The sequence below is a fragment of the Ogataea philodendri genome (genome assembly GCF_020536065.1).
Source record: "Ogataea philodendri strain CBS6075 chromosome Unknown scaffold6, whole genome shotgun sequence".
Taxonomy (NCBI): domain Eukaryota; kingdom Fungi; phylum Ascomycota; class Pichiomycetes; order Pichiales; family Pichiaceae; genus Ogataea; species Ogataea philodendri.
In genome coordinates this window covers 262,792-282,164 of record NW_025764087.1, presented here as the reverse complement: position 1 = coordinate 282,164, position 19,373 = coordinate 262,792, and the positions used below count along the sequence as shown (strand labels likewise).

General features: G+C 45.2%; 18 protein-coding genes across 18 annotated transcripts; 10 read left to right on the top strand and 8 right to left on the bottom strand.

Annotated features, from left to right (window-relative positions):
- Nucleotides 1-197: 197 nt before the first annotated feature.
- Nucleotides 198-899, top strand: OGAPHI_005119 (uncharacterized protein; the record flags this gene model as incomplete). The annotated part of the gene is made up of 1 exon (XM_046206272.1): nt 198-899. The coding sequence occupies one exon, from the start codon at nt 198-200 to the stop codon at nt 897-899; it is 702 nt and encodes a 233-aa protein (XP_046060054.1).
- Nucleotides 900-1,605: 706 nt separating this feature from the next.
- On the bottom strand, nt 1,606-4,452 carry OGAPHI_005116 (uncharacterized protein; the record flags this gene model as incomplete). Its single annotated transcript, XM_046206268.1, has 3 exons — nt 1,606-2,092; nt 3,312-4,329; nt 4,443-4,452. 3 exons carry the CDS (start codon nt 4,450-4,452, stop codon nt 1,606-1,608), a joined length of 1,515 nt encoding a protein of 504 aa, XP_046060051.1.
- On the top strand, nt 1,798-2,400 carry OGAPHI_005118 (uncharacterized protein; the record flags this gene model as incomplete). Its single annotated transcript, XM_046206271.1, has 1 exon — nt 1,798-2,400. The coding sequence occupies one exon, from the start codon at nt 1,798-1,800 to the stop codon at nt 2,398-2,400; it is 603 nt and encodes a 200-aa protein (XP_046060053.1).
- On the top strand, nt 3,392-4,300 carry OGAPHI_005117 (uncharacterized protein; the record flags this gene model as incomplete). Its single annotated transcript, XM_046206269.1, has 1 exon — nt 3,392-4,300. The coding sequence occupies one exon, from the start codon at nt 3,392-3,394 to the stop codon at nt 4,298-4,300; it is 909 nt and encodes a 302-aa protein (XP_046060052.1).
- Nucleotides 4,453-4,521: 69 nt separating the features above from the next.
- Nucleotides 4,522-5,926, top strand: OGAPHI_005114 (uncharacterized protein; the record flags this gene model as incomplete). Its single annotated transcript, XM_046206266.1, has 2 exons — nt 4,522-5,342; nt 5,440-5,926. 2 exons carry the CDS (start codon nt 4,522-4,524, stop codon nt 5,924-5,926), a joined length of 1,308 nt encoding a protein of 435 aa, XP_046060049.1.
- OGAPHI_005115 (uncharacterized protein) lies at nt 4,530-5,009 on the bottom strand (the record flags this gene model as incomplete). The annotated part of the gene is made up of 1 exon (XM_046206267.1): nt 4,530-5,009. One exon carries the CDS (start codon nt 5,007-5,009, stop codon nt 4,530-4,532), a length of 480 nt encoding a protein of 159 aa, XP_046060050.1.
- OGAPHI_005113 (uncharacterized protein) lies at nt 5,432-6,001 on the bottom strand (the record flags this gene model as incomplete). The annotated part of the gene is made up of 1 exon (XM_046206265.1): nt 5,432-6,001. One exon carries the CDS (start codon nt 5,999-6,001, stop codon nt 5,432-5,434), a length of 570 nt encoding a protein of 189 aa, XP_046060048.1.
- A 211-nt stretch (nt 6,002-6,212) lies between these two features.
- On the top strand, nt 6,213-6,929 carry OGAPHI_005112 (uncharacterized protein; the record flags this gene model as incomplete). The annotated part of the gene is made up of 1 exon (XM_046206264.1): nt 6,213-6,929. The coding sequence occupies one exon, from the start codon at nt 6,213-6,215 to the stop codon at nt 6,927-6,929; it is 717 nt and encodes a 238-aa protein (XP_046060047.1).
- An 83-nt stretch (nt 6,930-7,012) lies between these two features.
- Nucleotides 7,013-7,723, top strand: OGAPHI_005111 (uncharacterized protein; the record flags this gene model as incomplete). Its single annotated transcript, XM_046206263.1, has 1 exon — nt 7,013-7,723. The coding sequence occupies one exon, from the start codon at nt 7,013-7,015 to the stop codon at nt 7,721-7,723; it is 711 nt and encodes a 236-aa protein (XP_046060046.1).
- OGAPHI_005110 (uncharacterized protein) lies at nt 7,301-8,386 on the bottom strand (the record flags this gene model as incomplete). Its single annotated transcript, XM_046206262.1, has 4 exons — nt 7,301-7,595; nt 7,682-7,719; nt 7,813-8,208; nt 8,360-8,386. 4 exons carry the CDS (start codon nt 8,384-8,386, stop codon nt 7,301-7,303), a joined length of 756 nt encoding a protein of 251 aa, XP_046060045.1.
- Nucleotides 8,387-8,859: 473 nt separating this feature from the next.
- On the top strand, nt 8,860-10,107 carry OGAPHI_005109 (uncharacterized protein; the record flags this gene model as incomplete). Its single annotated transcript, XM_046206261.1, has 1 exon — nt 8,860-10,107. One exon carries the CDS (start codon nt 8,860-8,862, stop codon nt 10,105-10,107), a length of 1,248 nt encoding a protein of 415 aa, XP_046060044.1.
- A 97-nt stretch (nt 10,108-10,204) lies between these two features.
- On the bottom strand, nt 10,205-11,671 carry OGAPHI_005108 (uncharacterized protein; the record flags this gene model as incomplete). The annotated part of the gene is made up of 1 exon (XM_046206260.1): nt 10,205-11,671. One exon carries the CDS (start codon nt 11,669-11,671, stop codon nt 10,205-10,207), a length of 1,467 nt encoding a protein of 488 aa, XP_046060043.1.
- A 602-nt stretch (nt 11,672-12,273) lies between these two features.
- Nucleotides 12,274-13,578, top strand: OGAPHI_005107 (uncharacterized protein; the record flags this gene model as incomplete). The annotated part of the gene is made up of 1 exon (XM_046206258.1): nt 12,274-13,578. One exon carries the CDS (start codon nt 12,274-12,276, stop codon nt 13,576-13,578), a length of 1,305 nt encoding a protein of 434 aa, XP_046060042.1.
- Nucleotides 13,579-13,806: 228 nt separating this feature from the next.
- On the top strand, nt 13,807-16,654 carry OGAPHI_005105 (uncharacterized protein; the record flags this gene model as incomplete). The annotated part of the gene is made up of 2 exons (XM_046206256.1): nt 13,807-15,884; nt 16,327-16,654. The coding sequence occupies 2 exons, from the start codon at nt 13,807-13,809 to the stop codon at nt 16,652-16,654; spliced, it is 2,406 nt and encodes an 801-aa protein (XP_046060040.1).
- Nucleotides 14,601-14,846, bottom strand: OGAPHI_005106 (uncharacterized protein; the record flags this gene model as incomplete). The annotated part of the gene is made up of 1 exon (XM_046206257.1): nt 14,601-14,846. One exon carries the CDS (start codon nt 14,844-14,846, stop codon nt 14,601-14,603), a length of 246 nt encoding a protein of 81 aa, XP_046060041.1.
- OGAPHI_005104 (uncharacterized protein) lies at nt 15,988-17,854 on the bottom strand (the record flags this gene model as incomplete). Its single annotated transcript, XM_046206255.1, has 2 exons — nt 15,988-17,745; nt 17,816-17,854. 2 exons carry the CDS (start codon nt 17,852-17,854, stop codon nt 15,988-15,990), a joined length of 1,797 nt encoding a protein of 598 aa, XP_046060039.1.
- On the top strand, nt 17,231-18,439 carry OGAPHI_005103 (uncharacterized protein; the record flags this gene model as incomplete). The annotated part of the gene is made up of 2 exons (XM_046206254.1): nt 17,231-17,578; nt 17,804-18,439. 2 exons carry the CDS (start codon nt 17,231-17,233, stop codon nt 18,437-18,439), a joined length of 984 nt encoding a protein of 327 aa, XP_046060038.1.
- On the bottom strand, nt 18,007-19,167 carry OGAPHI_005102 (uncharacterized protein; the record flags this gene model as incomplete). The annotated part of the gene is made up of 1 exon (XM_046206253.1): nt 18,007-19,167. One exon carries the CDS (start codon nt 19,165-19,167, stop codon nt 18,007-18,009), a length of 1,161 nt encoding a protein of 386 aa, XP_046060037.1.
- Between the last annotated feature and the right edge of the window lie 206 nt (nt 19,168-19,373).

The window sequence follows — 19,373 nt, the reverse complement described above, 5'->3', positions numbered from 1 at the left end:
TGAGAATAGAACTTGAGTCTACCGCCTTGGACCACTCGGCCATGTATGCGCTTTCTTGAAATTGTAGACGCCGAAAGACACATGTAGGCGAGTGGTAAAAGCGTTCTCACGTTATTCTGTGCTGGACCATTTATTTATTGCGCAGCAGTTTTATATATAATTATAGATATTGCTTGATTAGTTGAGAGTTGCGCACCATGTCGTTTTTAAACACATCTGTGCAACTGCTGTACATCAGTGGTACGAGGGTTCCACTACTGTTGGATGAGGATTTGATCACTAATGGACTGGGCGAAGATCCAGCCCACGTCAGAATTGGAAACTTCAGGAACTACATCTTTGATCATTGGGAGGAGCTCGTCAACAGCGGATCGCATGGCGGGATGGAAACCAGCAACTCGGATCCCGTTCCGGAGGTGGAGGAGCAGGTACAACTGATACATCTGGGCAGCAGACTGGACCCAAACGAGCTATTGAGCACTTTAAACTTCGGCCTTTCTCCGATTGTCCACATCATAGTGAAACCCTTTGACCAGTTGCCAGCTAATTCACACAAAGATCGGATTATTGACCTGAAGCTTTCGGCCAATAGCCGAATCAATCTCCGCACTAATAAACGGCGAGGATCTACCTCAAATACCCCTGTCCCGCAATTTGTTCCGCAACCCAAGATTGCCACTTCCGTCACCCACCAGGAAGACGTGAACTCACAGGCCAAAAGATCCAACGAGCTTTCGGAACTATCGAAAACTCACACAGAAAACATTCCGTCTGAAGACATGACTGCAAAAGACAACGCCCCTGAACAACCCATCGCTCGCTCATCGAACCACGACGCCCATTCACCACCTAACCTACCTTCTGAGTCTTCCAAGTCCGGTTGCTGTATTATTGTTTAGTCATCCGTACACCAGACACGTTCAGAACGACCCCATAATTATATGATCTAGAAATGTTAATGATATAAATAATTAGAAATGAGTATTGAGTCTGAACTGGACGCGATTCTAGTCAACACGGTGAATCTCATTCAGTACGATGTGGAAAGCCCTTCTGATCCGCGCCCGAGCGTGCTTGAGGTATGTGAACTTCGCAAATCAGAGCATTGTCTAACGTTTAGTTTATCGTGTCGTACTACTTATCGCGAATATCCCGGTCTTCGTACCGAGTCCTTCACGTGAGCACTATCCACTCGTTCGACGTCGACCTGATTGGCCAATTACGCCAAAAATATGGCGATGGTGCTCTGTCCCAGGTGCGGATCGAGCGGTGTCTCAGTCTGTCCTCTGTCATGGAGCACTCTTTACAAGACCTTGATCTATTGGTGATCGAAGATATCCAGGGCCTGTTCAACATCGAGTTTGCAAAAAATTACACAAGCGGTAAGTACATTCGATTGAAATTTACTAATTGGTAGCAAGCGCAGCCGTGATAAAGCTCTTGAGACAGCTACGCAAACACGCACAGCAGAATGGTTGCACAACAGTGGTAAGTTATTCCTAAAATGGTCTCTGTAACTAACGAGCAAGTTTGCCGAACGGGACCCAAAAACGAGGTTCAGCTCGCGACCGGTGGACTTGTACGCGCGCACGCTTTACGATAACATTATATCGCTTGGAGACACCAGCTGCAAGGTTTCTGGGAGTACCACTGGAGACCGGGTTCTGGTGTATGGGTGTAACGAAAACTAGGTAGGAGGTAACGAAAAAAACTTGTGACTGCTCTGGTGTAAGGCGTAATTTCCTTGGATGAAAAATAAAGATAAAAAATTAGTGGTGAAAACTTGAAGAAAGCAAGATGAGCTCTTTCGAGAAGGTTGTCGTGATTGACGGAAAAGGACATTTGTTGGGAAGATTGGCATCCACCATCGCCAAGGAACTTCTCAACGGCCAAAAGATCGTTGTTGTGAGATGCGAGGCTCTCAACATCTCTGGTGAATTCTTCAGAAACAAGTTGAAGTACCACGATTACTTGAGAAAGAGAACTAGATTCAACGCCACCAGAGGACCTTTCCACTTCAGAGCTCCATCCAGAATCCTCTACAAGGCTGTCAGAGGTATGGTTGCCCACAAGACTGCCAGAGGTAAGGCTGCTTTGGAGAGATTAAAGGTGTTCGAGGGTGTTCCACCACCATACGACAAGAAGAAGAGAGTTGTTGTTCCTCAAGCTCTTAGAGTTTTGAGACTCAAGCCAGGTAGAAAGTACACCACCATTGGTAAGTTGTCCTCCTCTGTTGGATGGAAATACGAGTCTGTTGTTGACGCCTTGGAAGAGAAGCGTAAGGTTAGATCTGCTGAGTACTACGCTAAGAAGAAGGCTCAACTCAAGAAGGTTGGTGCTGCCAAGTCTGCTGTTGCTAAATCTGAGGCCTCTGCCAAGCTTGCTGCTCTTGGTTACTGATTATGTACAGCTAAATAATAAGGGTTTCATATGAAGAGCATTGTAGTATTCAGTTGGTACCATGGTTCAAATTTTCATAAACTTCCTTGCACCAGTTTGGCGAAGAGGGACACGATTTCCGGCAAACTACGACCGTATTTTTTCGTGGAGCGCGCGAGCGGTTTTCCATTGGAATCCGGTTTTCGTGAATGCAAGGCTGGGGTTGGGACCGAAAAGAACCGTTTCCACCTTGGAGACATAAGTGACAATAGAAGCGGTTTAGTGCTGCTACACTGGAGCATACGGCTAACACGGATGGCTTCAAAAATCTCGGTTCAGACGACCTTGAGGCAATTTATACTTCAATTGTGGCTTTGTGCCCAAGGTAATAGCTTGCAAGCTAGGTTGCAACCTAATTGATTTTCCATCTAGATAATCGATGGCATCGGAGTTCAAGTTTCAATTGGGTTGCATACAATGTAGTTACTAGGTAGGATAGATCGGTTTTAACATGCAAAAAACGCGACCGGATTCAGCTGGAGAGGCTCGAGACACTATTGTCTTACGTGAATTTTTTCTCGTCGGAACCTTACCAATATCCGTTGATCTTTTACCGGGACTTCTGAAAAGTTCTTTTTTTCAGGCTGTGTAGGACAAAGTTTGGGATGTTTCGACCACGTAACCAGTTAGTGCAAAGCCTTCCGAGAGTGAAGTATGTAGCGAAATCAAGTCTGCACAGTAACTTTCCAATTGTCTGTAACACGTTCTGGCTGGAAGTTAATAAAAGCTTAACTACTCGGCACGCACATCCCTGATACTACCGTGTTACCCTCCTTACCATTTTTGGGTTTCCGATATTAATCGGATTCACCGACCAATCACACTGCCCTCTTGCACAAAAAAAAAGTGCCAATTGATTTCGACCAAAAAACCGACAAGTATTTAAATTTGAACGAATCCTTTTCGCAACAGTTTTTCTTTTTAAAGATTTCAGTTGAATCATTAATTGCAAATGTCTGAAAACAAGTCCTCTTTCTTCGTCGACTTCATGATGGGAGGTGTCTCCGCCGCTGTCGCTAAGACCGGTGCCGCCCCAATCGAGAGAGTCAAACTTTTGATCCAAAACCAAGACGAGATGATCAAACAAGGTAGACTCGCTAAGAGATACAACGGTATTGGTGAATGTTTCAAGAGAACTTTCGCTGAGGAGGGTCTCTCTTCTTTCTGGAAAGGTAACACCGCCAACGTTATCAGATACTTCCCAACCCAAGCTTTGAACTTTGCTTTCAAGGACAAGTTCAAGAAGATGTTTGGTTTCAAGAAGGAGGAGGGTTACTGGCCATGGTTCGCTGGTAACTTGGCTTCCGGTGGTCTTGCTGGTGCCACTTCTTTGCTCTTCGTTTACTCTTTGGATTACGCCAGAACCAGATTGGCAAACGACGCTAAGTCCTCTAAGGGTGGTGAGAGAGAGTTCAATGGTCTTGTTGACGTTTACAGAAAGACTCTTGCTACTGACGGTATCGCCGGTCTTTACAGAGGTTTCTTGCCATCTGTCGTCGGTATCATTGTCTACAGAGGTCTTTACTTCGGTCTCTACGACTCCCTTAAGCCTGTCGTTTTGATTGGTCCTCTTGAGGGCAGCTTCATTGCTTCCTTCTTGCTTGGTTGGACTGTTACCACTGGTGCTTCTACTGCTGCTTACCCATTGGACACTGTCAGAAGAAGAATGATGATGACCTCTGGTCAAGCCGTCAAGTACAAGAACGGTTTCGATGCTCTCACCCAAATCATTGCTACTGGTGGTGTTAAGTCCTTGTTCAAGGGTGCCGGTGCTAACATTTTGAGAGGTGTTGCTTCTGCTGGTGTTATCTCCATGTACGACCAGTTGCAAATGATTTTGCTTGGTAAGAAGTTCAAATAAGTGCTGAGTTGAGTCTCTGTTGCTTGTTTCTAGATTACCTTTCCTTACCTTTTGTAAGTAAGTACAAAGTATTCAGTTGTATCCACACTATGAGTAGCCTAAATAATAAAATTGGTGCAAGGGTGGCTAGACGGGTATTTACTAATTTCCATTTTTGATAAGGGGTAGCTCACTAGAAATAAGTACCCATTTCCTGTGATCAATCACATTTTCCCCGGACCATGGTGGATCACAACACGTTTTTATCAAAGTTCCGCAGAAACCCCACAACCGTATCTTCTTTCCCTCTTCTTTCCAGAACGGGCACCAATGATACTACAAAGTCTGACCAGTCAACTATATTCTCCACTACTTCCACGGAAACGGCTGCAACAAATGTGTCCGCACCAAAGAGGTTTTTCAAAGTGAGGACCAGGTCATCGCCTGGAGAGTTCATCGTTCCGACTATACCCCCTGCACCCGAGAAAAACCCAGACAAGCTCCGAGAAATCAGAGACATAGCGTTCGAGGTGGACATGACACCTCGTAAGCCTGCCACAAAAAACATCCATCCGCTTGACCAGCCGATTCTTCGAAGAAAATACACATCCGGCCAGGAAGAGCTTGACTCGGACAAGTACAACCTACAAAATGCTGCCGATTTGGTAGCTGCTATGGTTCGCTTCATGTTCAAGACGATCCAGTCAGCCTGGAATTTGGAGCTATTCATTAACGTTGCACTCACAAAAAACACCACAACTCGCATTCATGTCCCATCGTTGGTGATGGGGCTCTTCGGGATTTATCTACTCACACATTCGTCGACACCTCAGTACTACCAGCCTCAAGCTGTGCAAAATTCCAGTGCGTTGCGACTCGGCCCGGTTTTCATCTTTATTGCATTATTAGCTGTGGCTGCAGTGATGTTTGGACAAGGTACCCAGGAAGAAGTACCAGAGCCTGTTACCAAAAAACTCAAACCAGCAGCACCCACTACGGCTCCTTACATCAATCCTGCGATAGAAGACGATGACGACGACTTGATGCGAAGTGAAAGTTTTAAGTACGAAGGATTTGTTCGCCGAGCAGCACGCTACGAGTAACGATACGCAGCATTTTCATATATATCTCATTTACCTTTATTAATCAGTATTATAAAGTTTCGGTTGGGATCTCGAAAGTGACTTGCTTTCCGGTCAACTTTTGGTAAATAGATTGGAATGTGTCAAGCTTGTAATCGATGTCAGACGAGTCCTTAGAGTCCAAGAGAACCTTGGCGATTTTGTTACCACCAACAAGGTATCTGACTCTCTTTCCAACGATCTCAGTTGGGAAGACCAAGTCTTCCAAGATCTTGTCGTGAACAGCAGTCAAGGTTCTGGATCTTGGTCTCTTTTGGGCCTGTCTAGAAGTTCTACCTGGCTTTGGCAAGATTCTTCTCTCAGCCAAGAAGACAACGTGTCTGTCAGGGAACTTCTTCTCCAATTCTCTGGTCAAGGTGATTTGAACTTTGTGGAAAGCGGTGAGCAATGGCACTGGGACAAAAATGACAATAGCCTTTTTGTTACCCGAAACTTCAATCTCCTTGATAGACTTGAACTGGAGAGGTCTCAAGTCAGCCTTCAAATCTGGAGAGTTGGTTTCTAAATCGACCAAAGCTTGTGCGACTTGCAATTCGAGCTCAGATGGTTCGCTGGCGAGCACTTTCGATGCGGCAGACATTCTACGAAAATATGGTTGAAGAATTTTTTGAAAAATGAAAATTTCTAAACCTAATACTACCACCCGCACACACGTGATTCACAGAAGGGTTCACAATAATAATAATATTATTATTTTGATTAAGTAATCGCGGTTCTAGTGGTAGCCAGTCGGCTAACCTTAGGCTACGGTGCAGCACAATATAAGGCACCAGCCGTTCTGATGAGTGCACATGTCTATTGAGAACGCCAAAAAACAGGCAGGGTACGCTGCAGTAGATCAGAATTTGGATCCTTCCGACAGGATCATTGGAGTTGGATCTGGCTCCACGATCGTGTATGTAGTGGAAAGACTGGGCCAACTGAACACCAAGAACGATCTTATTTGCATTCCTACAAGCTTTCAGGCAAAGCAATTGATTGTGGAGAATTCTTTGCGTCTTGGATCTGTGGATGAGTTTACCGAGATTGACATAGCATTTGATGGCGCAGATGAGATCGATTCGAATCTGAATCTTATCAAGGGAGGAGGCGCATGCCTCTTCCAAGAAAAATTGGTTGCATCATGTGCGAAGAGGTTCATTGTAGTTGCCGACTACCGCAAGAACACCGGCCTGTTAGGCAAGGATTGGAGGAATGGGGTCCCAATTGAAGTCAATCCTCTAGCTTACAAGAAGGTGATTAAAGGGCTAATGGAAATTGGAGGTAAGCCAGCACTTCGCGAAGCTGGCGCTTCAAAGGCTGGACCCGTGGTGACAGACAATGGTAACTTTGTGATTGACTGTGATTTTGGAGAAGTGCCCTCAAATCAGGTGCAGTCATTAGATGCCAAGCTTCACAGTTTGGTTGGAGTACTTGAGACGGGACTATTTGTCGGAATGGCCAAGAAGGCTTACATTGGAGAAGAGGATGGGTCCCTAACCATTAGCAAGAAAAGCAGTAAGCTATAAAAAATTACCCCACACGTTTCTTTAAATGACAGACAATGCTAAGTCTTCGTCTTAGAAGAAATATCGTCAAACAATTCAGTAGCATGGCCGACTTGGTGGAGAAATCGAAAAAACTATCAGCATTCGCGGCTGTGGACGAGAATCTTAAGCCAGATCACAAAGTGATTGGTATCGGGTCAGGTTCGACCGTTGTTTATGTTGCTGAAAGAGTCGGACAGTCTACTAACAAAGAAAAGTTTGTTTGCATTCCGACCGGATTCCAATCCAAACAGCTCATCATCGATAATGGACTCCATCTAGGGTCACCTGAGCAATACCCCGAAATTGACATTGCCTTTGACGGTGCCGACGAGATTGATTCCAACTTGAGTTTAATTAAGGGTGGAGGTGCTTGCTTGTTCCAAGAGAAGCTGGTGGCTGCCTCTGCCAAACAGTTCATCGTGGTCGCAGACTACAGAAAGGACACTGGTATTTTGGGTAAGGGCTGGAGAAAAGGTATTCCTATCGAGGTCGTTCCAATGGCCTACACGAAAGTGAGCCTTGAACTCTCTAAATTGGGTGGTAAGCCAAACGTTCGTTCCGGACTCCCAGGCAAGGCCGGTCCAGTTGTCACTGATAATGGAAACTTCATCATTGATTGCGATTTTGGTGAAATTTCGCCTGAGTCTGTTGCCGACCTCAACTCCAAGATTAAGAGTTTAGTGGGTGTTGTGGAAACTGGAATCTTTGTGGGAATGGCTCAGAAATCCTACATCGGAAATAGCGATGGAACTATTTCCACGAAGTCAGCCTAAATCCTATGTTCTAGCAATATGGAGAGGAATTATATAGGGTAACAGCTTTAATTAGTGTATGCCAAGTTATGCCGAATCCAGGTAAGAACCTGGTTTAATCCTGTACCGTCTGTGGCCACGGTTGGAATGATACACCAATTATGGTTTTGAATGGACTCCAATTCCAAAAACTTGGCCAGTTCAGCTTGTTTCATACTATGGGGCAAATCCTGTTTATTAGCGAGCACACAGAGCAGACATCCAGTCAACTCCCTGTCGTTGATTACCTTGTATAGCTCCTTTTTGGCTTCAGGAAGTCTAGCTTCATCTGCCGAGTCAACAACGAAAATTAAAGCGTCGGTGCCGGAAAAGTAATGTCTCCAAAGGGCTCTTATTCTATCCTGTCCACCAACGTCCCAAGTGTTCATCACGAGGTTCTTGTATTTGATAGTCTCGACATTGAATCCAACAGTCGGGACCGTCTGTTCAGTATTGCCAAGCTTCAACTTGTATAATAGGGCTAATGTTAGTGGGTCGTTTAAACAATTTTCATGATAAACTTACTTGTTTTTCCAGAGTTGTCCAAACCCAGCATGAGCATGCGGACCTCTTTGTTGCGACGTCCCTGATTGTTAGACTCAATTGAAATTGACTTACGAATAAGCGAGACACAGATAGACCCATGGGTTCGATAATTAATTTTGCCCAATTCAGAAGTATATATTATAGAAGCACGCGATACGCGTAGGCATATCATTTAGACAAAAATGACATTCAAACTAAAAGTGAGAAGGGGCGTGTACCAGCTCAAATATATAAACAGAAAATTAGCCAAATCTGCTACCTACGACGGAAACTAACGAAACTGGTCAGAATTTATGAATCGCCAGATATTCTCAACTTCTAACGTTCACTATCAACTTCCCACATATAGAGATCGTGTCCGGTAATTATGACATGATTATTTGTACACTGCCTGCCATAACCTGTGCCCCAAACTCCATTTCGTGATAATTTTTCCTTTATCTGGGAAAAATTGCCTTTTTAGGAATGTAGGAACTTGATATCGAAAAGGTATTTATTCCCTAGATTCACACATGTCGTCCATATATATATATATATGCGTATCAGCTTCCTTGCTTAAACTCTAACAAACCATGGGCGTTATAATTGCAAGCATAAAAACTGTGTCTGAAGCGACTCAATCCTCTTCGCTGTTTGGCTGGGCTGCATTTGTGTTGATCGCAGCGTCTCTAGTGTACGCCTACATCAATGCGACAGCTAAACCAGGACCGTGTTATTTGAAAACATACAAGCCTCTTCCGGTTGTAAAGGCTAACAACAAAAATAGAAAGTATGGACATTGGGTTCCGGAGCAGTTCACCTATCCGAAAGTGGAACCTTATCCAGATTGGTCTATCGACGAGACCCCTCCAATTCCATATCGCGCATTTAAACACACCTATTTCATTACCATGGGAATCAGAAACATGGAATGGGATAGCTGGATTGAGCTCGACAATGAGTGGCACAAATACCACAATCGCAAACAAGAACGTATCAGAGAGAGAGATTCCGATCTGTATGGAACAAGTCCCGAAGCTTGGGACGGAGCCATGGAGCTGTTGGAGGAATTTAGAAACTACTTACCTCAAAGATATCCAAGTCTGTTCCGTGCTACCGAGAAGGGAATTGATAACATCGTGACTGGAGAATCTTTTGAGTTCCTTGGTATTCCAAAATCAGACTTCAAAATGGATCCAATGTTAATGGCTGCTTACATGGTTCAAGACGATCTTGCAGTCATGGTGGAAAACGAATTCGGTGAATACGTTCTCAAAGGTGGTGCGATCATGCTTGCAGGCTTCTGGAGACTCAAAGACAAATTGAACCTACCTTTGAGTGCTATCCACACTACGGGAGATGTTCCAAAGTATAACGAGAAGCTCAAGTCCGGCATGGAAAAGTTCTTTATTAGACAAACTTGCGATAAGCCAGTTGTGCGAAACAACTACTTTTTACAGACTGATGATGACCTTGCTTGGTCTTATTCTATCGGTGATGAAGGAAAAGAAGTTGTTGGCTGGTATACCGCTTCTCCAGCTACCGATATAAACAAGATTTACTTCAGATCAGAGAGACAATCTGTTAGACGCTTGCCAAAAACTGGGGTCACCATCTTTACCATTAGAACCTACTTCTCCCCAATTGTCAAACTCTGTGAGGAGCCATATGTTCCTCTCAGACTACTTGATGGTATTTTAAGTTGGGAAAAAGACGTCCAGGACTACAGAGGGTACACTATTTTCAAAGATGTTCTCCTACCTTATTTAAGGGAAAAAGCAGATGAACAGCAAAAGATGGGCTACACCCAGGATAAAGAGCCAAACAACTATCCATTTTGAACGTTGAATAAAAGTGTATTCATTTCATCAATATGTAAATTTATTCGTATGCTATATATATGCTTTGAGCGCTCGTCGGCTTGCTAACTCGACTAGCTTAATTCTCATAAAACTCAACATGACGCTTGGCATAATCCATAGCGTCATTCACCCGTTGATTGCTAAGACCGTGTCTAAATCTTAAATGTCTGGTTAGTGCGTCGCATCTGGAGAAGGTCTTGTTACTCAAGAACTCACCATTGTCCATGGATGATTTCACCTTCTTGGAATTGTGAGAGTTGGCGACATTGGCGTTCGAATTTTCAACTGAGAACTGACTGTTTCTGTAGTTCAGACTGATCACAATCTCATTATTAGGCTCCAGATTGTTGCGTCTTCTCAGATCATCCTCACAAAGCATGCACCGGTAGAAAGATCTCTTTGGTGCGTGAATTGTGTTTTGGTGACGCACCAGATCATAAGGTCTAGAGAATTTCTTGTTGCAAGGCTTTCCGGTCTTTGGATTAGCAATGTAACAAACGTGTTCCTCCTCTTCACCATCCTTGCTCTCTTCAACAGGCGGCGTCGTTGTACGGCGAGTAGTGGTCTTGAGCTTCCGCAAAGTTGGGGAAGGTTGCTCTTGGACCTCAGACTTGAGGACAGGTGGCTTACGATCAGACAACACACTCTCTCTTCTTTGTTCGAAAGCAGGAGTGTAGAGGTCATCACTAGCGTCAGAGAAATTATTCTCGTCTTCGTCCATGTCATCATCGTCGTCGAAGGAGATAGCGTTGCTTTGGTAAAGTTCGTCTTGTTGAACCAACCTTGGGTTGATAGTTTGAGGGGTTGTGAGCGAGTAAATTGATCTGTTTGAGTTGTGAGGGCTAGCCGAATCATTGAAGTCATCCGGTTTCATCAAGTAATTATCATTTTCGTCGTCCAGACTGCTTTCGCTGCTTAAATCGTCCAAGTCCATCTCCATTTCGTCAAGTTTGTTCTGATCTTCATCGTCCTCATCATCATCACTGAATTCCTCATCAAGATAAACATCATCTGTTTTGAAAATGTTCAACTCGTTGGATTGTGGGAAAGATTTGTGGTTCAGTTCCCACTGCAAAATTTCTGGAAGAAACTGCTGCTCAGTGAGTGCGGGGTCATACACCATGAAGTCATCTTGCGGTATCATCATAACTTCTTGGTCTGGCTCGGTATTATTCGAAACTTGTTGAGAAACCTTCATGGTCTCCTTTGGATCCATGTTCTCGTGTTCAACAAATTTCTGGGTGTCGTGTTGGGCGTATTCGTATAACTCATCAGGGAAAGAAAGGTTGGCATATAGATTTGGATTAGCATAAGAGTTGTAGATGTTCTCGAAACCTCCATTTTGAGAAGGCTGCAATCCGAAACTTCCTGATGGGTCTTGAGAAACCTGGGTCTTGTTTTCTTCCTCGAGCTGCCTAAGAATAGACTCTTGAGATCCGTTGAACGACAGGTAATCCGAAATATGGTCTTGTTCTTGCTGCGGAAGAGAGTACAACTCGTCTTCCATTATATCCGTGAGTGTGCGCTTTAAAGTGGATGTCATTTTTGAGCAATGTAAAGCTGAAACGATAAAAGTAAATTTGTAAATCCAGTGGGTTCTAGTGATTGTTTTGTGGATTTATGATAAGTGTGTAACAGCCCTGATTAAAAAGCAATCTGTTAAGCTGAAATTATCTAGCCAGTCCGAAATATACAGCTGGCGTTGTTTAGTGTGGCTTTGTTGTTTTTTTGTGGGTTGTCTCTTTTTATAGATGTTTGAATACCCTTGAAAATCTCAATAGTGGAATTCAGAAGTATTGGAGAACTTAATGTGATAACTGTGGTTCACTAAGCTGTTCCAACTCTTTCAATAAAGATAAATAAAAATGTTTTGGAAGAAGAAGAACTTGCGGTCAAGTTTGTCTCCAAATAATTTATAATCAGTCTTTTGACTCACCGCCAAAATACGAATCGGCTTTTGCTGCGCTAACTCCAGTCCGGCCGGCCTCTATTTTTTTTAAGGGCCGCAATTTGTAAGCCAGGTCGATTTCCTTCTAGAACGTACTACGGTGTACGGATGTTTTAGTCATATCGACGCGTCGATTACTTAGCAGGCTCGGTCCTGGTTATGATCCAGATTCACGAAATCTTTTGTTTGTTTCGCGAATGCCTGTTCAAAGCACACACCCGGCAGAGAAGCTCTCGAACCTTGTTGATGAGGAAGTGAAAGCAGTGCTTCTAAAGGCACCAGCCAGGCTTCTGATAGAGGATCCGGTTTACCACACACAACTGACCGCTTTGAGAAACGAATATCGGTACGCTTACGTTGTTCAATGGATATACCTCCTACGTCATATGATCAAGCTCGAGATGAGCTTTGATGTGGAAACTTTTGAGGAAGAGCTACTTGGGATTGCAAGTCCAGTGTTTACTAACGCATTCCTGACAAAAATGGTCCTTTATTTGGCAAATTTCAAATTGGAGAACTTCGATGGTCAGATCAATGACGCGTTGCAACAAGTATCTGCACGGTATTACGAAGAGTACGATTTTATCGATTATCACGGGCTTGACTTAATTGGAAAAACCGAGCTTTTCTATAACCTGACGCAACTGACAATTTTTAAAAGTGCGGATAATCTCCGCAAGGGAGTCAATCAGTACAGTAAGCCACAGCATGACTTGCGTTTGGAGCCGGTCTTCGGAATTGTCGAAGACGGAGTCAGGAGTGACTGGTTTGTGATGGAGGACTCACGGGTTTACTTTCGCAAATCCGAGTACCCAGAGATGATTGTTCCTAAAAACAGAACTGAAGCTAAAAAGATTATCGGAAACCCGCTCGAAAGCTTCTCCGACATAGAGCCTTCTGTGACTGAATGGAAATGCGTTACCACGGGAATTTACCAATTTGATGATTACTTGAAGGAATTGAAGCAAAAGGCAGGTAAACGGACCTCGTCTACGGAGCACAAGCTTTACACCAACTTAAAAAATTACATTGATCAAGTTGCACAGCACGATCTAAAAAAGAGACGCCAAGCTTTGCAAAGAAAGCGGGAAATACAAATGCAGGCATTGCTTGCCAACAGGAAGAGATCGTCACGGCTGGAGGCTAAGGAACGGCAGAAGCACGAGGAAGATGAAAAGAAACGAGAAGAGGAAGAGTCATTAGTCGCACGGAGTGCCGAGCTACGCGTGCAGAAACGGCAACGTATCCACGAACAGGTGTATCAAGAGTCTCGATCTCAAAGATTACAGCGCCGGCACCGGGAGGCTGATGACGAAACTAAAACGGGCAGTGACCAGGGGAACAATTCTGGGGCGGAGTTCAATAAGATAGAAGGCTCAACTATAACGCCGCAGCAAGAAGAAAGGGAAAGCACAATAGAAGAGCAAACAGAAAGTGATGTGCAAGCCGTGAATTATCCAAATTTGGAACCCCAATCTGTTCTCGGCCAGGAACCTTGTTAGTTTCACAACAAAAATAGTGCATATTAATAAGCTAACGCGGCTATCAGTGAGCGGTGTGAGGAGTAGAGCCGCATCGAATTGTATTTACATGGTAATTTTCTGTATGTCTCGGAGATAGGCTCGGGTACCACGCGGATTATTAAACAGGGTATGACTCTGAATGAGATGCATTCTGTACTCCATACCTATAAATATAGGACCGCATCCTAGGTGCGCGTAATCCCAAAGATGAAGAAACGTATTTTGGAGTCAAAAAAGGTAGTTCCTGTTTCCTGTCTGGAATGTCGCCGCCGGAAGATCAAATGTGATCGGGGTATAGTTTGTAAGAGTTGTGAACGCAAGAAGCTTAAGTGCGAGTACCCTGAGACATTTAGATCGATCAAGATTTCGCCACCCAAGCCAAAAATTGTTGCAATTCCTGATCACGATACTGGGTTGTCTGAGGTTGATCGTCTTCGCAAGTCCAACCTTGCTCTGAGTAGTCGAGTCAAGCAGCTGGAGAGAAAGATAGCGGCTACTCCATATTCTCCCATCGCCAATTACGTTACAGCCCCATATATCGAAAATGGTCACATGACTATGATCGCAAACACCTCGGTGGAACTGCCGAAATTATTTGAGGATCCCGCACTTAATAACCAATTGATTAGTCATCTTATTGACTGTTACTTTGAAATCAATGAGGTGAGATTCTTCGATATCAACAAGAATGCCATTATTGACGGTATCGAGACGCTGGATACTACTTACGAGGGGCTTGAATTAGTCATGTTGGTGTGCTCGATGATGCTTTTTGTGCTCGACTACACCTTTGACTCGAAACGTCAGGATATTATCGATTTCGATACCACAGTGGAAAGACCCCAGATGGTCTCCACTCTGCTGGATAAATTCAGAGAGTACCGTGCACTCTGTAAGTATTCCAGAGGAGAGGTTAAGATGAAGGCTATGTGTTTAGTGTTACAGAACAGATTCGTGGAGCGCGACGAATCTTTCTCGATTACTGCAGAGGTTTTTTCATCCTATTCCGGATGTGACCATGTGGCTGCCATTTTTGTCAAGTTCGAGCACCTGTATCTGCTAAGGTCGCTGATTTTGGACGAGCCTCCGGTGTTATCGCCTGCTTGGGTTAACGTGAAGGAGACGAGCAAGTTTGATCCAAAAGACCATGTGGAGAATTTAAACATTAACCCTGCAACCGACCTTATGGATTTGATTGTCAGAGTGATTGATTCCAAGTTGAAGCTGCGCAGAGACAACTTCCTCATAATGGAGCTTTTGTTCCGGATCCAGAAGAAGGAGGCGGAGATCCAGAACCTCCGTCATGCCAGAAAGACAAACTTGGAACACTACGAGGAGATCAACACTGTGTTAAGTTCCCAGATGAAAGTTTTGTTTTTGTTGTATTACTGCGCATTGAAGATCAGATCTTTCCTGCCACCGTCCGACTACCAGCTTGAGTCGATGGTCAAGATCCTGAACCATATGATCGAGCTGTCTGTGTGGTTCGAGTCCGAGCCGTCTGCAGACTGTGTTCCTGTTAGAAACTACGTGATGCTCATCATGTGCGATCTGTTGCAAATGTTCAACGGTATTCTTTACCACAAACATGTCAACCCCAAGACAGTGGAGCTGATTATGAACAAGTTTGAAAAAGTGGCCTCGTACCAGACTTTTGACGCTGAGCTTTTGGAGATTGTTTCCGACAAGGTGCAGAAACTGCTAGCCTACAGACAAACCAGCAAACACTCGAACTTCGTCTACCGAGACGAGGTTGTGATAATCGAGCGGTTTGCTAAGAGCAAGTACCAAGGTTCTCGGGCTAGATCGGCCCAGACCGGAAAGGCATCCGGAAAACCTATCAATTTTGTGTTGGACTTCTACGAAAACGACACCGTTGGGTACGAAAAGTTTATTCCAGATACTGTGGACGAAGTGCTTGGAGCAGTTGACGATCAGGACACGATGGATGACCAAGATGAGCGCGAGGATCGCGATGATCCTGTTGACCAGATGGGGTCTCCGACATCACTGGCTGATGCCTCCAACTTTGTCGAGCCAATGACCAAAGATTTTGCAACCATTATGGGCGCGGATTATAACTATCCTGACTTGTGGCTGTCGTCGTCGGGCGATTTGGCCACCAAGTCCTTTGAGGTCACCGATATTGGAGCGTTGTCGTCGACATCCAACAAGAGCACCAGTTTCTACGCGACGGACCAGGACGCTGCCAACTTTGGCGACTCCATGATCAAATCGAGCATGGAGCTGAACGGATATGGTTACAATCAATTTATGGACGTGGAGTAAGAATGGTTGAAGTTACATTCCATCAGTTCTTAATGACGCCATGACTCGCGCTTTGCATGTATATAGCGGTATGAATTATAAGACAATTAATGATATGAGTTATTCTTTGAATCCCTTTGCTAGTTCAACATTCTTCAGGTCGCCCGGCTGCGTGTCTTGTTTGCGATCGCGTAGCGGACTCTCAAACTCGACTTTCGCAGGGGTCTTCCCGCTGGCTGACCCGGTTTGCAGTCCGTTTTGTTGCTGGTTGCCGTTGTACGAAGCTCCGCCCAACGGGGTTGAAAATTGAACATAGTTCCACAGAGCTGGAGACGAGTTCACCGAAGGATGCGATTGCGAGGACGAAGGAGGGTCCAATTGGTGACGAGACGTGCCTCTGTCTGGGGTGTATGCTTCCAATGCACTCACCTGGTATTTTTTCGGGCTCTCTGCAAAAAGCGGGTTCCCGGAAGAGCTGGAGGCTTGCTGCTTACCGTCGGCTCCTCTGGAGACAGCAGTGGAAACCTCCTCCGACACAGTTGGAGCAGGCAACGGCAAAGACCCATTAAAGTTGGACCTGTACTCTGGGGCACCCAGCTGCTTTATAGGAGACGACAGCTCGTGCTTGATTGTCGGATTAGTGGTTGTCGATGTGCCTGACGTCGAAGCAGATGGGTCAGTGGTCTGTATACTGGGTTTTGGTAAATTGGAAGCCGCAGGGACAAAGTTAAGGGCCTCGTGTGGTTCTGGTTGCAATGGAGGAGCAGCAGCAAGCTTCTGCTCGTAGAACGGCTGTTCTGGACGTTTGTATATGTTGAAGTTGGCCATTGAACTGTCGTTTCGAATGGCCGATCTGCCTGAGTCTGGAAGACCTCTGTTTTTCAAAAGATGCATTTGTAACTGTCTTGAGACGCTGCTTCCTCTTTTAACTTTGTTCAACGTTCCTTCCTCCCATTTTTTCAAAAAATCCTTTCTGTAGCTCTCGCTGATCTGCCACTTCATTCCCTTTCCGGGTTCATTGGGCTTTCTAGGAACCTTTTCAAACGCCTTGTTCAACGAAAGGTTGTGTCTGATGGAGTTCTGCCAACCTTGCTTACTGTGTCTATAATAAGCATAATGACTAGCAATCCAGTCGTAGATCTCGGACAAGGACAGAATACCCTGCTGGTTGGATAGAATGGCTTGCGTGATCATTGTTGCGTAGGAGTAAGGAGGCTTGAGGTCCTTGGCATCGTCTTTGGAATAGTCCTGGTCGGAACCTTTCATAACGGATCCGTGCGACGAGAGATCGTTGCTCGCAGACGACTTCTCGTATATCTGGAATCCTTTCACGTTATTGTTGGCATACACATCTGCCGAGTAGATGGCAGCACTGGAATTGCTAAACACGTCTGCTTTTGGTCGTTTGTTTTTCAGGTTGGTCAAGAAGTGGTTGGAGATCACAGGAACCGCATCCGGCAAGATGAACATCATCTGGGTGCCACCAATGTCAACAATATTGCCCGAATTCAGAAACACCGGGCCCGAACCGTTTGAGGTGGAGTTGATACGCTGTGCATCGATCTTGAGCCCGTTCCGGCCAAGGATTACCAATTCCCACCGTCTCTCTTCCAAATTGTACGAGATGGAGGCGTGTTTTCTGGACACCACCTTGGAAGGTCCCAGATCAATATCAACAAGGTCTTCAGGGCGGTCTGTCGCATGCGAGTCTGTATTCCTTCCAATGAGCACTTTCAACGATTTCACATAGAAGGTCCAGTCTCTGCCAGCTATCTTAGCATACGCCTGAACTTCGTTGTTCAAATTGCGATCATTATTGTAAATACGAGACACTGTCGTGGGAATATTGTCTGGAGGAACAGAGAGACTTTTGATGACCTGGTTGATAAGCTCGTTGGGGTCGTCAAACACCTATTTTTGTTAGTCCAAGTTTCAGTTTAGTACTTACCTCATTGTCGTCGTTCATAAACCGTTTTCTCTCACTCATTTTGAGACGCTAAATGGATGCCAAAAGGAACCAATAAGACGCTTTAGAACCACAATTATTAGAGCTTTGGAAGCTGGCCAATTTTTTGTTTTTATTTACAGTAATTTTATTTTGTCAACACAAAAAAAAAGTTGGAAATATTTCGTCGCAAACTACTTTTCCTGTAAATCGAGCGGAGACTCAAACGGGTTTTGCTGCTGGTCTTGGACATCCAAGTCCACCTCCAGAAGCATCTCGCCGCTGTCTGCGGGGTCCAGCGTATCCAGCGGGATGTCCAGCGACACCGTATCCCCTTTCGTTTTGGTAGAATCTGCCTGTTCTCTCATGTGCTGTGTGGTGAGGTACTCGATGTTTTCCTCGTCAGAGTCTCCCAAATCGGACTCGTCGCTGCTTCCGAGCACGTCATCGTTGTTCCGCAGCACCAACGGGCCCAGATTCAGGTTTGTTCCGCCAGAGGTGCCTGTTTTCGAGTTCGACCCGGTGTTGGAGCCAGTGCCGGTGCCGTACTGGGGCTCGTCCTCCTCGCTCTCCTCTCCTTCTAAAATCGTGTCTTCCAACACAAACCGGTTCTTTGGTGCCTCGTAGTCATACGCGTCTTCCTCCACGTTCACCAATCTCGGAATACCTCCCCTAGTGATCACATTTCCTCCGTGAATGGAAGCGGCTTCCAAATCGCTGAAATACGTCTCTTTAGAGTAAACACTCATCGCTCTGTTGCTGCCGTTGGAGGACCCGCCTGCCCGGCTATTTGTCAGTCTGGAGCTGCCGTTTCTTGTCGTCACTCCCGGAATGTATGTCACATTGATCACGTTCGAGGCCTTGGTCAGCACAGAATTGGCCACAGTGGTGAGCGTCGACTGCGAGTTCCGCCGTTGTCTGACCTGGTCACCAATAAACTGTTCTTTGTCTTGTTCGTCATCGTCGTCTTCAAAGTAGTAAAAGAAGCCGTATGGGTATCTTTTCTTGTACCATTTTTTGTAAAGAACATAGAACAAACCAACAAGTATCAGAAACGCAAACGCAGCCACTCCACCAGCAATACCTCCGACTTTAGCGGAGCTGAGCGACGAGCTTTTGGTGGTGGCGGAAGCGCTCGATGAGGCCGATGATGTCGTGCTGTTCGCACAGTAACGCGTGGGACATGCCGAGCAGGTACGGGACGTTTGAAGACACAGTTCGGTTTCCGCACACTGCGGACACGCTGGCAGCGAGTCTGTGCACGAGACGCAGTCTGTTGAGTTGTCTCCACGCTCAAATATGAACGACCGCACCTCGTAGTACACCCCTTCATGGGGATCGTAGTAAAAGTCCATTAGTTTGAAGAGGAGAAAATGAAAAGATAATTTTAGCCATGATTACTTTTCAAGGGGCTCATCACCCGGTCATGGCCGCCTCATGTGCGCTGATGTGGCCGATTTAAGATGATACGCCGTTCTAGTATAGTGGTTAGTACTCTTGTTTGTGGCACAAGCGACCCAGGTTCGATTCCTGGGGACGGCAATTTTTTATCTCCAGGTGC